Source organism: Anser cygnoides, chromosome Z (assembly GCF_040182565.1).
Source record: "Anser cygnoides isolate HZ-2024a breed goose chromosome Z, Taihu_goose_T2T_genome, whole genome shotgun sequence".
Lineage (NCBI taxonomy): Eukaryota > Metazoa > Chordata > Aves > Anseriformes > Anatidae > Anser > Anser cygnoides.
In genome coordinates this window covers 49,313,456-49,329,895 of record NC_089912.1, presented here as the reverse complement: position 1 = coordinate 49,329,895, position 16,440 = coordinate 49,313,456, and the positions used below count along the sequence as shown (strand labels likewise).

The 16,440-nt window shown below is 38.4% G+C and overlaps 1 protein-coding gene across 5 annotated transcripts in view; it reads left to right on the top strand.

Moving 5' to 3' along the window:
* FOCAD (focadhesin) overlaps positions 1–16,440 on the top strand; it is a 120,238-nt gene that overhangs the window by 67,439 nt on the left and 36,359 nt on the right. For all 5 annotated transcript variants that reach the window (XM_048073499.2, XM_066987607.1, XM_048073498.2 and 2 more), the window contains 6 exons: positions 565–699; positions 1,079–1,129; positions 1,874–1,957; positions 3,429–3,561; positions 7,141–7,329; positions 7,598–7,719. In XM_048073499.2, coding sequence (XP_047929456.2) covers positions 565–699; positions 1,079–1,129; positions 1,874–1,957; positions 3,429–3,561; positions 7,141–7,329; positions 7,598–7,719 — 714 coding nt within the window. The remainder of the gene's footprint in view (positions 1–564; positions 700–1,078; positions 1,130–1,873; positions 1,958–3,428; positions 3,562–7,140; positions 7,330–7,597; positions 7,720–16,440) is intronic.

The window sequence follows — 16,440 nt, the reverse complement described above, 5'->3', positions numbered from 1 at the left end:
ATGGTATTAGTGTTTATTTTAGTTTGACTTCTTTTCAATGCCTTCTGGATTCCTGCAGCTTTACATTCCTCCTTTCTGTTCCACAAATTCACTGAGATTTGGTTGTGTTTAAACATTAAGGACGTTTTGTTTTGGAGGGCTCCTGAGAAACATAGCTTCCCCTGCCTCCATCCTGTTGAACTCCAGAGACAGCCTGCTCGTAAGCTAACTAAAGTCAAGTGGTTGTGTTATAAGAAGATGGATTCTGCATCTGCAGCTTTATTTGTACTGCTGCAGTACTCTATTTATTCCTGTTGGATAGCTGCTTTATCTGATGAGGTTTCATCTAGTATTATTGCATGACATCAGTATATACATTGTGAGATGGTTAATACAAATGTATTTTTAACATGCTTGGAGCTGCTTTTTTTTGTTTGGTTGGTTGGTTTTTTTGTTTGTTTTTAATGCAGCCTATATTAATTCATATTCCTGAGTAGGAGGAAAGAAAGCAAGTGCTGGAAGCAAATGTTGTGCCATGCAGGTTGGGATTGCTGTTATTAATGATGCCTCCAACTTTCCCTTCAGGTTGTTTGCATTCGTTCTACGTGGAATGCTCTGTCACCAAAGCTGAGTTGTGATACAAGACCCCTTATTTTAAAAGCACTGAATGAATTGTTTGCTCTGGTTCCCTCATTAACAGTGAATACAAATGAATATGAGGTATGTACCCATGGACTTAGGTGATGCTTTTTCTTTTCATGTATCTTTGTATATGAGTTTTATAAGTGCCTGCTTATTTTTGACTATCTTTAAAATTGCACCCCCTGCCCAATTAATTTCCGTAGAGTTTCATGATTTTAGCTTGTATTAATGAATCTGAGGAGCTAGGCGAGAAATTCCATTGTAAGGTTGATCAGATGTTTCCCCCTTCCCAGAATGTAAGGACATGTGAGCGTGTTTATAGTTCAGACCTGTGCCCCTTCCACTTTCCTAATTCAGTACATGTTGAAGCAGCAGATTGTGTAAGGTAACTTGCCTTTATTTCAACTGCTTATTTGCTTAAAGAAAATCTTAATTCATGTGTTGTTTGCTTTCATAGAAATTCAAAGCTCAAGTTCTAAGCTTCCTTTGGAAAAACACACAAAACAAGGTAGGTAACAAATGAAAATATTAATAACTGAATATTAAGTTTTATACGTTTCTGTCAAGAAAAGGTTATCAGTGTCAGCAGTCTTATTTTCTTCTTGTCATCCACTGTTCAACACTGGTTTTGAAGCAGTTTGATGCACATGAAAAGTGGTAGGTAACTGGTGGTCCTGAGATATACAACTCCCAATAAAAATTGCAACACCAAAGTAGTTTGATTCTCCTGGTAGACTTCAGCATTGACAAGGTAAAGCTCTTGGTTAAGCTGAAGCTGTGATAACTAACTCAATTTGGAAAATGCCAAAAACAGGGCTTTAAACTAACTAGGTAAGTACAACATGTATAGGTCAGCACAGACCAACTACACAGGTGTGTACAACTGATTTCTTTGGTGGGGTATTGCAACAGTGGGAGTGCTGGGCCATTGTAGCTGTAAGGCTAGTAGAACCAAAGAAATTTATTCTAAACGTAGTTCATTTTTCTACTTACACTTAATACAGTAATGGAGTATAGCAATTGGAATGATATCAGGGCCTATATAATTGGTATTTAGTTGCCATTGGTATATAAAACTAAGCAAGAAATTTGGAGAGTTCCTCAGGAAAACATTGCTGTCTAAACAAGAAAAAAAAATACAGTTATTCTTTTTCAGTGTTCAGTGGTTAGGCTTTTAGTCTGTGGTTCCCAGTATATAGCAATGCCATACGCTATGCTTGTGATTTTCTTTTTCTTTCTGCTAATTTTCTAGGATGCTATTGTAGCAGTTTCAGCCTACAAAGCACTCTCGTCGTTTGGCTCTGAAGAACATACAATTCTTCACCTTCCTGAACAGGTAGCAATGTTGTATGTTTAGCACAGAAGACATGTCGCTTCCAGCTTACATGCGTTGTATTTTCTTAGAAGGGCGTGTCATCTGTATGAGACAACCCTGGGAACATCATAGAAGGACAATGAGCTCCTGCTAATGAAATGGGATGGTATTGCATATGATTAGCATAGCTAAGGTTTATGAGAGAAGAAAGCTACAAGCGGAGGCTAAGCAGGGGCTCAGCAGTCAGAAGATAGATTTTCTTCTTTCAGTAGTTAAGTAGTTAAGCAGGTTATTTGTTTATTTGTTATTTGTTGGGCACCTGATTTGCATTTTATGGTCTTCTGATAATACATGCAATCGAGCCTTGACACTAAGGAGCTTTTTTATGACTGCAATAGATGGAACAGTATTAGTATATTCCTGAAATGGGCAAGTCGTTTTGAGATGTGTTTCTTTGGAACTAAGCTGAAAACTTTTTCTGTGTTTGTTTTGAACTTTTAAAGCATGATATTGTACTTTTTTGTTGATGAAGGCAGCCAGAAAGGAATTGAAGTTATTTATTGGAGAATTTGTTAAGTGTGTAGAGGGCTGCTAAAATCTGGAACTTCAGTCTGATCAGTTGACTCAATAACCTTACAAAATGAAATAGTAGAAGGAGAAGAACATGTAAGGTCATCTATGTGAATTATTTTCTTCCTTTTTAGAATAACCTTGTAAGATAGACTGGGCAATAATTGGTACTACATTGGTACTTTATGATGTAGTAAATATTTCTGTAAGATTTTATTTCCTGCCTTATGATATGATTGGTTCTGTTTGGGAGTAGTAACTGCCTATTATGAAAAGGCCCAAACAAGCAGGTTTAAAATTAAAAGCCATACTTTCTTTATATAAATCAACGAGAAGAGTTGAGCATAAACCTTGCAAATGAAGAATGCTTTTGTGTAGAAGAGCACAAGATAGAAAGAGGAAAAGCTCTTAATGCTGCTGCAATGCTAAGTGCGTATTTCAGTATTATCGGTGCTGCTACTTTACACTTGTTAGAAAACAAATATATTTTCGTTGAAAGCATTTTGAATATGTTGTAGTTCTTTAAATTCTCAAAACTTACATAAAATTATCTTTTTAAATTGAAAATGCTCTGTGCGTATTAAAGTGCCAATATAAAACATTATTTTTCTCTATGCTGGAAGAATCAGAATGAAAATTAAATTTTAGTAATACTATTTCAGTCCATGAATGTCAAGATCAATTTCATTACTACAGATATTATGGATTTACGTACCCATGTGATTTCTATCAACCAATTCTGCATTTAATTTAGGTACAAGGAAAGCTTTAATTCTTTCAGCTTCAAATTAATGAAATGGAGTGAAATTAATGGAATAGGGAACTTTTCATATTTAGTCGCCATTTTTGACATTTGGAATTATGAAAATGAATGAGGATTCAGAGTTTTTGTGCTGACATTTCCTTTTTTTTAATCATTCAGGCACGAGGAGAAATTGACCCACTGGAAGAGACAGACATGAATGAAGAGGAGGAGGAGAAGGAGCTGGACCTTTTTGTTCCAGGTTCTTCATATATCAAACTGTTGTTTCTAACACCAGCTTCTGTTTTAGGAGGTATAGTATTTTCAGTACTTAAGGTTGTTTTGCGGATTTGTAACAACAATGACTGTACAGGCCTTTGGCTTTCTTATAATGGAATGTCATGTTAAAGAGCAGCCTGATTTGTTTCTGTCATCTGAAAAATTACAGGGAAAAAATATAAAGTAAAACTTCAAACAACATCAAAACCTGCAACCCAGTCTTAGGAAAAGAGCAGGTCAGAGGTCCTGATGTTGGAAAAAAACATTGTTATTTAAAAATCATTGTTTTAAGTGGTTTGTCCTATAGCAAAAGGCAGATGCTTGTTATTTGCTTCTGGTATCCAAGTGGCCATTGTTTCATCCAAGTGCAACTTCAACAGGGAGGACCGTGCAGACGTTTTTAAATTCAAGTCTATATTTTATATTGAAAAAGAAGAAAAATAAACAAAAGAACAACAACAACAGAAATCACAACCAAACTCACAAAACCTAGTGTTTTATAAAATAGTTTTCCTAGTATAAAGAGCACCACATGCTTTCTAACTGTGTACAGATAATACTAAAACAGTGCAGTATACAAAAACTAATGAATTAATGAAGATAATCATGCTAAACTTAATTTTAGTTATGTATATTGATACTGAAGTATGCCTCAAGGGGTGTTGTTTTGATGATGTGCTTACTTTGACACCTAGGCAGTTGAATCACCTTTAGTGTTCATTGGTGGGGGTTTTGTTTGTTTTTGTGTTTAAGTTCACTTAATTACTACAGTTTATGCTATCTTCCACTTCCAGTTAGAAAATTGTGACACTAGTGCGTGGACACAGGCATTTTTGTTTCACTGTTAGAATGCCTGAGATTGGTTTGTGATTGCAACCTGCAATGAGATAGTTAATCTTTGTTGTGTTTTCCTCCAGTTAGGGTTCTTAGCTGTTGATGAGATACTCCATGCATTGGAGTCTGGAATACATACAATCTTACCTAGAGAAACAATCTATATCCCCTAATTATTGAATTCTGGAAGTTTGCAGGGAAGACTGGCATAATGTACGTGATATACCTGAACAAAAGCTTTAGTGACTGGCAGAGGTTGTGAATTTTCACTCTTCTGAACAGTTGTGAAACCATACCCCAAGAGCCACTAGGTCTTAATTCTATTTGAGCTGAATCTATGCCATCATACCTGGTGGAATTTTGTTGTGACATGATATTGAGATCTTCTTGCTTGGAGGGAGAAGGATCTAGGTGCTTTTTAGGAAAAGTCTCCAGGTCTCCATTTCTCAAACTTTACCCTTACGTCCTTGCTAGGGCACACTAAATAAACTAAAAGCACTTGCTTCCTCTAGAGATCTCTCTTCTTGCTTTTCCTTGTTGAGTCCTTAAACTCTAAATTGCTTTTTACTTTTTCCTCCCTCCATCCCTCTTTAATCCTTGCAAGGGGAGGAAAATTTTTAACTTTCTTCATCTTCCATATACTTCTTTCTGAAGAGATGAACACTTAACTGATAAGGTAACTGCACAGACCTCCAAACAGAAGGTGGTCTTGGTGCTGGCATTATTATTGAATTGCAGGATTTTTTTTCCTAACAGACTTCTCCACCTCTGTGTGAGGAAAATGTCCAGGCTTACAAATCTACAGGACATGTTTATGCAGCAGAGCTGAGAAAAATCAGAAAACAAAGTAAAGGTAGACTTTCTATGGCTATTGGTTAGAACATGCTGCAATTCCAGTTTACCATAGCTATCTGCTTATGTGAAGCACTGAAAAACGAAGTTTTGAGCAGTATCTTCCTCAGACTCCTTTAAAACTGATTTGTCATTTCAGTATTTGTATTGTGTCAAAGCATTAGAGTCCACAAGGATGGGAATAGGTATGATGAACTTTGTTACAGATTATTTTTGATTTCAGTAGTTTTTCGTCCTGAATGTCTGAGAAATGAAACCTGTTAGTCAGAGAGTGAAAAAAAATCACATATAACAAAACTGTAAAATTCAAACAGCAACTAGTTTTATTATTGTTATTCAGAGACGTATCTCTGCAGGAAAGTTGTGTAGAATTTTGTTTCTGTAAAGTAAGTTGCGTCTTTTTTCCTTCAGACCGATTACAAGCTTTAAAATAAGATTTCCTATCATTTGCTGCACATGTAGATGTTCATGAAATCTACCCAGATATTTCAGTGCTTTTCTATCTGGCAGCCTAAATCCTTGGGTTGTATCTCTTGCATGAAGAATTGATTTTAATGCATTTCAGTCCTTTGGCATGACTACCAAGTGCAGTAATGCAACAACAGTGAGTATTCCTTGTCTTAGGGTGTCTCTGTGAATGTGGATAGTTAACAACAGAGAAAGAAAAGAGTTGGCCTCTTACAGATTTTCTCTCTATTGCTGTAACTGCCCTAAACAGAAAAGCTCTGGGTAGTGGGTAGTGTTTTTCTGTCATAAAATTTAGTTTTCTTGGAAGAGTATATATCATTGAGAACTGAGGACAAAGAGTTATAGTTTCTTCTTGAATCACTGTAGTGAAATTTGCTAAATGCATTGTGAGGTTTTTTGTATGAAATATGTTGGCGTTATATGTAGAAAAAAAATCCACAGATATAGGTACATTTCCTGCCATGATATAAAAACCTATCAGATTTAGACTACTGCTCCATTATGAAGTTGATATGGGAAAGAATATTGCCAAAAAATAAGGTAACTTAGTGAAAGTAGGAGATTTAAGGAAGCTCCAGTATAAACCTACTTTATTTCAAGCTGTGAGAGGTATTTCTGGGACCTAAGAAAGACAAATGAATGCTGTTTTGTCTCCTATGTTCTCAAGTTTCTAGTCAACGCAGGGCTACATCTGATTTGAGAAAAAGTTTCAAGCCTGGTTATTATAAAATCCCTTAAAACTTGGTTGTATAATAAAAGCACTAATAGACTCCTAAACATATCAGGTTTGCAAGATGCTTGTATAATGCTGGCTCTTAGCTGCTAAGAGGTACTTCAGATTGACTTCACAAATGAGCAGTAGTTTTATATTAATTCTGTAAACTTTATTCCTAGCTAGACTATAAAATGAATGGCTTAAGAGCGCAGAACCTAATAAACAACATCTACTGCTATGGTCTCTCTGTCTGTATCCCATTTGCATAGACACATTATACTTTCGTCTACCCTCTTTTCATTGCACTTCTCTTAAATCTCCTTAAGAACAATCTGTTTTCAAAGACAAAATTTATTACTAGGTTGAGAAATATAATTTAAATTTCTCATTTGTTCTTCTGCAAGCCTGTGCCAGTGTAACTAGTGTAACAGTAAAAGAAAACAATCATCAGCTCAGAGAGTAGTTCAGGCTATTTTTCTTCTCTGCCCAAGTGTCTGATAAGACACATTCAGAGCCTCTTGAAGTTGCAGCAGCAGCAAATATGGGTTGAGAATGACCTGCAAAGGGTTCTCAGTTCCTTGACCTTGAGCTTTATTCTAAATGTGTCATTACTGGATTATCTAAGCATACACGCCCTGAAGTATAGATGTCCGTCAGTTGGGGTTTTCCACGGTTTTTGTTTTCCCAGTCATCAGTCTCTGATGTTGCCTTTCCTCTATGATCCCTTCTTTGTGCTTTATCCAGCATTTGAAGAGTTTGCAACATCACTTGTGAAACAGGAGATGACCAACATGCCCCGTGGTGTGTATCATTCCGCCTTGAGAGGAGCAGCCACACGCTCAGACCAGGGGAAGACTGTGGCAGGTATTCCAAATTTCTTGCTGAAGATGTATGAGAGGAACAAACAACCAGGAATGACACCAGGCCTTGCAGGTAGGGTGCCACTTTCTTAGATTTAAGTAAGTATATGCACTTTAATCTAATGATTTATTGGATCAGAATCTGAGAGTGAATCTGCTTAAGAAACAGTGACATCTTATGCCACTTGCATACGTCTACATATGCCACTTAGGCTTTAAGATTGTTGGTTCGATTTAGTTTATAATCTCCTTGGGTTCCCAGTTGTCACATGTAAAACTTCTGAACTATATCAAGAGTATTTTTTATTGAGCTTTCTTTTTGCCTTCCCTCCCACTTTAAGCTGGCATGCTGCTGTGTTACGATCTTCCAGTTCATATCGGCAAAGATGGCAAGCCCATTAATCGCTTTCTGGCTAGCAGGGGACACAATTTCCAGCAAATGTTGGTAGCCCTCATTCATGAGGTAAGGTGCTAGCTTTTTTTTCCCCTTTTTGGAAGTGTTATGCTTCCTTCTTCTCTCATTTGTTTATGGTAATTGGTAAGTAGTAGCTACAGAAATGGCATGTGTAAGTGCATCATAATTAACAAAAGTTGCTGTGAAGGATGGTTGAATTGAACAGGTAAATACATTTTCGAGTGTTTACTGTGAAAATCAGAAAAACAAAAAGGTAGCCTTTGCCTTTTTCTGCCTTGCATTACTACTTACACCTGCCTTATACCTGTTATGTCTAACCAGTTCTAGGTGAATAGAAAGTCTGAACAAAGATGGGGCTCCGCTGAGAAATGAAGTCTACATTTCCCCTAAGACTTGCTGTTTTATTATGTCTCTTAAATGTTGCAACTCCCTGACCTATTATAATACCATGCAATCATCTTTGGCAAACTGTAATATTTGTGTGGTTTTGGAAAAAGAGCAAGAAGTAATCTGCCCATTTAATCATTACAGAAAATGAAGTGCTTATAACCAGTTTTTGTAGAGAGATTAGTTAGGGTATTTAAATGACTGATTTGAAAGTTGAGTTGAGTACCTCAGCCTTACAGAACGGAAGAGAAGGCTCTGGGGTGACCTTATTGCAGCTTTTCAATTCTTAAAGGGGACTTAAAAAAACAACTTTTTGCTTGGGCAGATAGTGATAAGACACGGGGGAATTACTTCAAACTGAAAGAGGGGAGATTTAGATTGAGGTTAGGAGGAAATTCTTCACTCAGAAGGTGGTGAGGCACTGGAACAGGTTGCCACAAGAGGTTGTGGGTGCCCCATCCCTGGAGGTGTTCAAGACCAGGTTGGATAAGGTCCTGGGCAACCTGATCTAGTGGGTGGCATCCCCACCCATGGCAGTGCCATTGGCACTAGATGATCTCTGGGGTCCCTTGGTCCCTTACAATCCAATCCATTCTACGATTCTATGGAAAGTTCATCTTTGAAAATTTCAGAGCAGTAAGGCAAAATTTGCAATGAAAGAGGACCTAGAAAAAAAAAATCCTAATTTTTAGGCCAGTGAGAGGAGTTATTAAAACATGTATGAGTATATTAATTTCTTTTAAAGTTCATAAAACAATTCTGTTAATAGGATCGTTTTGTATTGCTGCAGAGATGAATTATGTGCATTTGAAGATGAATTTTCTGCTCACAGGGCATACATAAGAATGTGTAAAATACATGTCTGACATAAGCAAGAGAGCATAGGTTATGAATAATAATAATAATAATAATAAAACCTATAAAATTTATATTCCATCTTAAGCAGAATCTCCAGAAATGAAAATGCATGAATAGCTGGGCATTTTAAAGACTTTTGTCTTCTTCCCACAGCAGTACCAATTCCTGATGTATTTTTCAAGGGTAGAAAAGCTTAAACTGTCCCATGACTCTTCCTTCCTCTGTTCTATATACCGGCAATTAGAGATTATTTGATTGTAGGCTATTTTGTATGAAAGAGTACAGGGTGGATCCTGTATTGAGACTGAAACAGCACTGTATAATAAAAAGGACTGTTTCATGTTGTACATGATGCAGAAGTTGGAAGAGAGGGAATGAATGAAGTATGAGTTGCAGGTGGCAACTGTATATCATAGAATCATAGAATATCCTGAGTTGGAAGGGACCCATAAGGATCATCGAGTTCAACTCCTGGCACCACACAGGTGTGCCTAGCTGGGTCCTGATATTCTGGTCTGCAACTGTCACACAACAGACCAGGAGCCAACGTGCTGCAGAGTTCCTTAAAGATGTTTATGGCACCACTGACACAAAACACTGTTATAAAATAATTATAACATAGGGTTTGAGTTGGAAGCTTGCGTGCACAGGGCTTGGGGAAATATCTGTTTGCAAACTGAAAGACTGAGCTCTTTTGTCTGCAATGGAAAACACGGGGTGTGTATTCTGATGCTGAGATGTGTCACCTTGACTCCTTGACATTCTCCTGGCTTTGCTGTCATGTGCTGCTTCCTAACTGTTCACATTGCATTTGCACTGGTTTAATCCCTTGGTCTCTTTGGAGCTAACCACGCAGTTCCTTCTCTAGCAAAACTGTCTGCAGCATAGCTTGCTTGAAGTTTTCAGACAGACAGTACCATGCCGAATTTGGCTTCTCCTGCCTAGGTCAGTTTTCCAGCTCTGTCTTTCTTGAACACTTTCACATGCTGGCATATACATAAAATTTATACCCCGCCAGAGGGCTGTGATACAACATCTGATCATTTTGGGTCCTTTGTACTGAAAAGAACGCAAAAATTAATAATCATGGACCACAGTGACACCACATGGGTCATGGTAGAAATTTAGACAAGATGGTACACAGACAAAAGCCAGTCTGCACCAGATGAAATGTGATCTAGAAATCTCTCCCTGTGCTGTTCTATGAAGGTAGTGTCAACAGGCTTGTAAAGTAGCTTAGGTGCTAAGACCTCCCTTCCCACCCCCCCAAAAAAAAGTAATGAGAGATCTTAAGGCATCTAATCAAGTATGCAAATTTAATAGATATTTTTTGCCTTAACCTCTTTACTACTAAAGAATGAAAGCATAAGCTGGAGATGATATCCCTCACCATGAGAGGAGCGTACAGATAAATTCATGAATGTTTCCTAATTGCTTGCATGCTGTAGAGGAGAGCAGAAGGGGAAGTCCACAAGAATATTGACAAATGTCTTTGGAGCAGATTCAGATTAATGAGTTATGAATGAAGTGTAGACTTGCATAGAATTCAAAAAGAAAAGCTCTGCCAGCTGAGTAGTTGCTTCATGTAGTGGGACCTGGGTTCAGTGCCTAATATACTGGAGAAAAATACACATTTAATTATATGATAATAAAAGTCATATATTAAAGCATAACATAAGCAGAATTACAGTGCTGTGAAGGTCAGTTCTGCTGTTCTGTTGATTCTGAATACTGGATTTTTTGAGCCTTGTGAGTCATAAGTCCTCCCCCCTCCCCCCCCAAATAAACTACTGTTTTGTAAACACTCAACTGTTCCCCTACTAACACATTACTTTTTACCAGAGATTTTAATTAAAATGATGATGTGTTTGTATACTAGCACTGATTTAAAACATCCAGCTGCTCGGCAAGAAATGACCTTTCATGAGCTAACAAATTACCTTTTGAATCATAGAAACACAGCCTTAAAATGATTTGTTTTGACAAAGCATATTTTATGTGAATGTGGTGGAGTTTGTAAAATTTTAAGATACTTAACGTAATATTTCAGTCTTGAGTCATTGGAATACATTCATTACTAAGTCAATTTATTCAAAGTGTAGTAATACTAAAAAGAAATTGAAGTATGTTTAAAATCCATAAATACATCTTCAAAAAATCTTAACTGTACCCTTTTGGCGATAATTCTTAAATATAAAATTTAAACTAAAATGTATTAGTAGTTCTTTCAGATCACGTCTTTTAAATACAAAAAAGATTTTCTTTCCTTCGTTTCCTTGTACGTAGAAACAGCTGGAGTTAATGTTTTCAGGAAAAAGGCATTTGGACCATTGACTAGAACAAAAGTCAATTCCTAGGCTCATCTGACTGAATTTCATGCTTTTTAGTATTAATTTAGTTGTCAGTGTTCTTTTGGGAAGCAGATTTTAATGGTAAAAACAAGGAGCTTAAACTATAAAGCTTAATAGTAGCAGTATTGGTATAAGAAAACTATGTCAGTAGTACCTAATCTTTGTTTTGTGCACTGGCCATACGAATTAACTGTTTCTGTGAAGTCATTGCTTCAGATTTCAACACAGCACATTAAACAGTTTTTTTATAGGTTTAAGTTACTGGAATGTCATTTCATTGCTACTGCTCTGACGTGTTTTTTTTTTTTGTTTGTTTTTTTCTCTTAGGCCTTTTAAGCTAAAAATAAATAAATAAATAACATTTTATTAAAAAGAGGTCTTAAAGTTGCCTCTAAAGCATTGCAGTTAGCATAAAGTTCCAAGAAAGCTGTCACATACATGTAAATGCTAAGAAATGAGAATTGCTTGGGAGATTGCAAACATCCCCTTATTTAACCTGTAGAATTTCTCAGCAGTTGTCATTTCCTTAGTTAGGGAGTAGCAGTCATTGGTATAAACACCATAGTGGGATAATTAGGTTTGTGTCTCTTCACTGATTGGATGTGCACTCTCAGAATATGAGTCTGCAGGTTGCATATCTGTCTGGATCTCTGCGTGCTTAGTTGCCATTATTGCACTTAGGTTTTTGAATACTGTGGCATTGGGTGCCACTTGAGGCAACATGTTCTAATTTTCAGAGATTCCTTACGTATAAAAGTATGATTCATGAGATTGTGGGGAAAAAAAATGCAGTGAAAAGAATTTCTTCTTGTGTGTTTTAAAGTCTGTAAACCATACAATTAACACAGACTTGTTTTTAGCTCCCATTCAAATCTATCAGCAACAACAGTAAAGAGGCAATTTACTGTTAAACCTTAATGGACTAGACTGTTTCTATTTTCTAGGCGCTATCCTAGATGAAGGATTGGAGACAGCTGTAACATCTGTCAGAATGGTCAGGCAGGGGATGAGGTACAGAAGGGTCTTTTTAATGTTATTTGAAGTGGTATCTCATAGGAGGCAGAACATACGTTCAATAGACAGTGGTGCATTTGAAATCTGCATTTCTCTTTCCCAGTCACTAGTGACTTGAGAGAGGAAGATCATGATTCCCCCAGAAATGGAGATGTGCTGTTTGATTGTTTATTAAACACGGCTTATTAAACACTTGTTGAAAGGACTTTTAAAGTTACTGTAATCACACTGATCAGAAGTCACCTAGGTAATGTGTTTTCTTTGTTTTCTTTAAGGCTATCTGGACCATACTGTGCAAGAAATCTCTGAGGTTTATCACAGTCACCTGGGCTAGATTAGCCAGTAATTACTTGCAAGTGTTTCAGCCTTTGGAGTAATTCTTTGTAAGGGTTTTGGGGAATAATCTCTTAACAGCTTCACTTACCTCTCAAAAATGAATGAGGATGAAGAGTCACATGTTTGCATCATGCACCATATGTTTTGATGGTTCTGTGAATGTATGTTCTGCATTTAAGGAAATAAAGCTGTTAGGCCTTCAGCTAGCTACCCAGCTTTTATTTCTTTAATGGAGGTGAAGAGAACAGTTTATGCTACATACAAAAAGCACATGAGGCAGCCTGCTTTTGCCATGCAGATGTGGTAAACAGTGGCTTTGACAGTCTGAAGTGGTGCAGTGTTTTTAACATAAGAGGGGAGGATAGTCTTGCCTGTGTATGTTTATCAATACTGAAGTGCTCACTCTGTGTCGGAAATAGTATACTTATATACATATATATAATAATTAACACTTGTAGGCGCAATTGCACAGTTGAGTATTACTGGTGAGTTGTATAATGTTAAAATAAATAATAATCGTGTTAAGCACTCTGCATACTCCCAGACCAAGTCTTATGAGGAACAGGTGAGGGAGCTGGGGTTATCTTGCTTAGAGAAAAGGTGGCTGGGGGAGACCTTATCTCTTACAACTACCTCAAAGAAGGTTGTGGTGGGGTGACAGTCAGTACCTCCCCCACCCATCCACCCTCTTCTACCTCCTCCCCCTAAGCAGCGCAGGGGAATGGGGGCTGCGGTCAGTCCCTAAGACTTTATCTCCGCCGCTCCCTCACAGTCACTCTGTGCCCCTGCTCCACGCGGGGTCCCTCCCACGGGATGCCGTCCTTCCCGAACTGAGCCTGCGGGGGCTGCCCACAGGCAGCAGCTCTTCAAGCACTGCTCCCACACGGCTCCGTACCACGGGGTCCATCCATCCCCCAGGAGCAAACTGCTCCAGCACGGGTCCCCCACGGGTGGGCGGCAGCTCCCCCCAGACCCCTGCTCCTGCGTGGGCTCCTCTCCACGGGCTGCAGCTCCGGCCCGGGGCCTGCTCCTGCGGGGGCTCTCCATGGGCCGCAGCCTCCTCCAGGCCACCTCCACCTGCTCCACTGGGGGCTCCTCCACCCATGGGCTGCAGCGTGGAGATCTGCTCCGCTCTGCTTCTTCAATGACTGATGTCTGCTGTAATGTTTATCTCTCACGTTTTCTCACTCCTCTCTACCAGCTGCTGTTCTGCAGCAATTTTTTTTTTTTTAAATCCATGTCTTCAGTCTGCTCTCCCAGGGGCCCAACCAGTCTCTTTCACAGGCTCGGCTCTAGCCAGCAGTGGGTCCCTTTTAGAGCCGGCTGGAGCTGACTCTGACCTGACATGGGACAGCTGCTGGGCTCTGCTCACTGAGGGACACCCTTCCAGCCGCTCTGCTACCAAACCCTTGCCATGTAAACCCAATACAGGGTGTAAATTCAGATTATGGACAACTTTGTGCTGGTTTCCAGTAATTGGAATTCCACTATTAATTATTCCACTATTCCACTAATATTGAATGCATCTCCTCCAGTGATGAAACCGTGTTCAGGAAATAAATTTGCTGACATATTTTTGCTAACCGTCTCCTCAGTATAATGTGGCTTAGAGAAAGACAAGGAAGACAGACAAGTATTTTCACAAAAGAGAATACTGGGAAGAGTGTTTGGAAGTGTATGCACAGAAGTATGTTAATGAAGACCCTCTGAGCAAAATTTAAGAATCGAAGAGATGCTACTTCACTTCTTCATTGATATGGAAATGTAGTGCTAGTCTTATTTATGAAATCACTGGTGCCACACTTTATATGTCCCCTGTGTGAGAAGGGCGTTTAAATACATGCCCAAACACTTAATTGACATGATTAATGTCTCAAAGACAATTTCCATAGCCACACATTTGTTAAAGAGATGATCTGAACCTAGGGACTATCTGAGTTGATAAGGTTTTCTAGGTAGAAACCTATGGTGTTATAAAGAACGCACTGGAATTCCCATTCTTTCTGCACAACAACTAATTTTAAAATGGGTCATAAATATTGATATCACAGTTTCTAAGTCATGAAGTTTGCTCTTTAAGCAGTATTACCTTTACTAGATACCCAGGGAAACTGTAGAAACAGGGTTTATTTCACTGTTACCTAAACTTGTTTTGTGTGCCCTCTGCTAGCAATGTCTTATTACCAAACAAGTGAGCAATATACAAAGATTTGTGGCAACACAAAAGGATTTGTGAAAGAAAACTCATCCAGATCTTGTCATGATGTTTGATTTTTATTGGGAGTGCGTTTTTTAGTCTGAAATGACTTTCCACTCTTGCAGAAGAGTGCACAGCTTGCGCCATGTGTGTTCACAAGTGCTGAAGTACAGGAGCAGCATCTCCCACGGTTTGTCAGAGCTCCCTCTCCTGGATTTGGCTACCAAAGTCTCTGCTTGTGTGTCTTTTCAATGAGAAGTGTCCTGAAGGTTTTAAGCATTGTTCAACGAGAATATATTACTAGCACCTAGTTCAAAGTGTTTTTCATTGCCTTAAATATCAGGCTGCAACTCTTCCTTGAAAGCTGCTTGACAGCCTGATATGGCTATGCTGACTCCTAAGAACATCCCTGGACCAGGTGTGGCAGGGTTTCACAACCACTTACAGGTTGTTCAGAAGTCTCCTGAGTGTTTTTCCCTTTCCCACCCCAACACTGTCTTCTTACATATAGATTGCACTCTCAAAAGAATCTGTATTTTGCTAACGCTCAGCTTTGTCTATGCTTGCCTAGTGTTAGTTAACCAATGCTTAATGCAACTATCATTGTGTGTTCAGTGATAGAGGAAGAGTAAAAACAGCTAGTGTCCTGTACTGAAACAGGGGGTGTCAACACAGTTTGTGATAATCTTTAGTACCATGTCCAGTCATTTTCAGTATTAGATGATTTTTACTTTAGTGTTCTTTGCTTTGTGGTTCTACTGTCTTCTGTCTTCCACTCATTCCCCATGTTCATAAAATGTTTAGTGCTATGAAAAATGTTAATTCATCAAGAGCTGCTCAGCAGTTCCACTGGTTGTTGAGTACATCTGCAAATTTTAGGTAAGATGTACTGCTAATACATTCCTGATCAGACTATGTTAAATGCAACAACAGGCATTAAGCTTTCTTTTTCCTGTGGGAGCAACTCAGGTGTTTTGAAGGCCTGTTCTTTATCTGCTGGGCAAGTGTAGATTACATGATGAATTTCGTAGATGTGCATTTAGATTTGTCTGGTTTCGTGCTGAAGTCTAAATTAGTTTCAGACTAGAGGCGAAGTGTGAGATTGGTGCTTCTGCAGATTCTGTGGGAACTTAACACAAAGAATTCTGACTGGAGCCTGGGCTACTCAGCAACTTGCTGAAGAAGTTGATACGCGGAGGTGAGACAGGATCTGTGAATACAATTTTGGCTAGTGTTAATGTAGTGTGTGAATAAAAAAGGACTAGTGTTATCGAGGCATTTAAATATGATTTTTTTTTTCTGCAGGGCGTTTTTCTATTGGCTTTGGGGTGGAGTATGTCCTCTCTTTTGGTTGACTTTGGATTGATTTACTTGTGTAGGAATATTAGTGCTTACTCGTAACTATTTTAACTTCATATGGTAACAATGGCTATGGAGCTTTGGCACAGTCCTTTGGGTTTTGTTGTAAGATCCATGTAAAGAAGTAATATTATTTGCTTTATGTAGACCATGAGGGGCATAAAACAGAGGAAGTGACAGAGGAAGACATAGAAAGATAATTAACAGGTGAGGCAAGTTCATTTGTTTATCTTGATTGACTGTTATGTACAGAGGAGGTCACTGGAG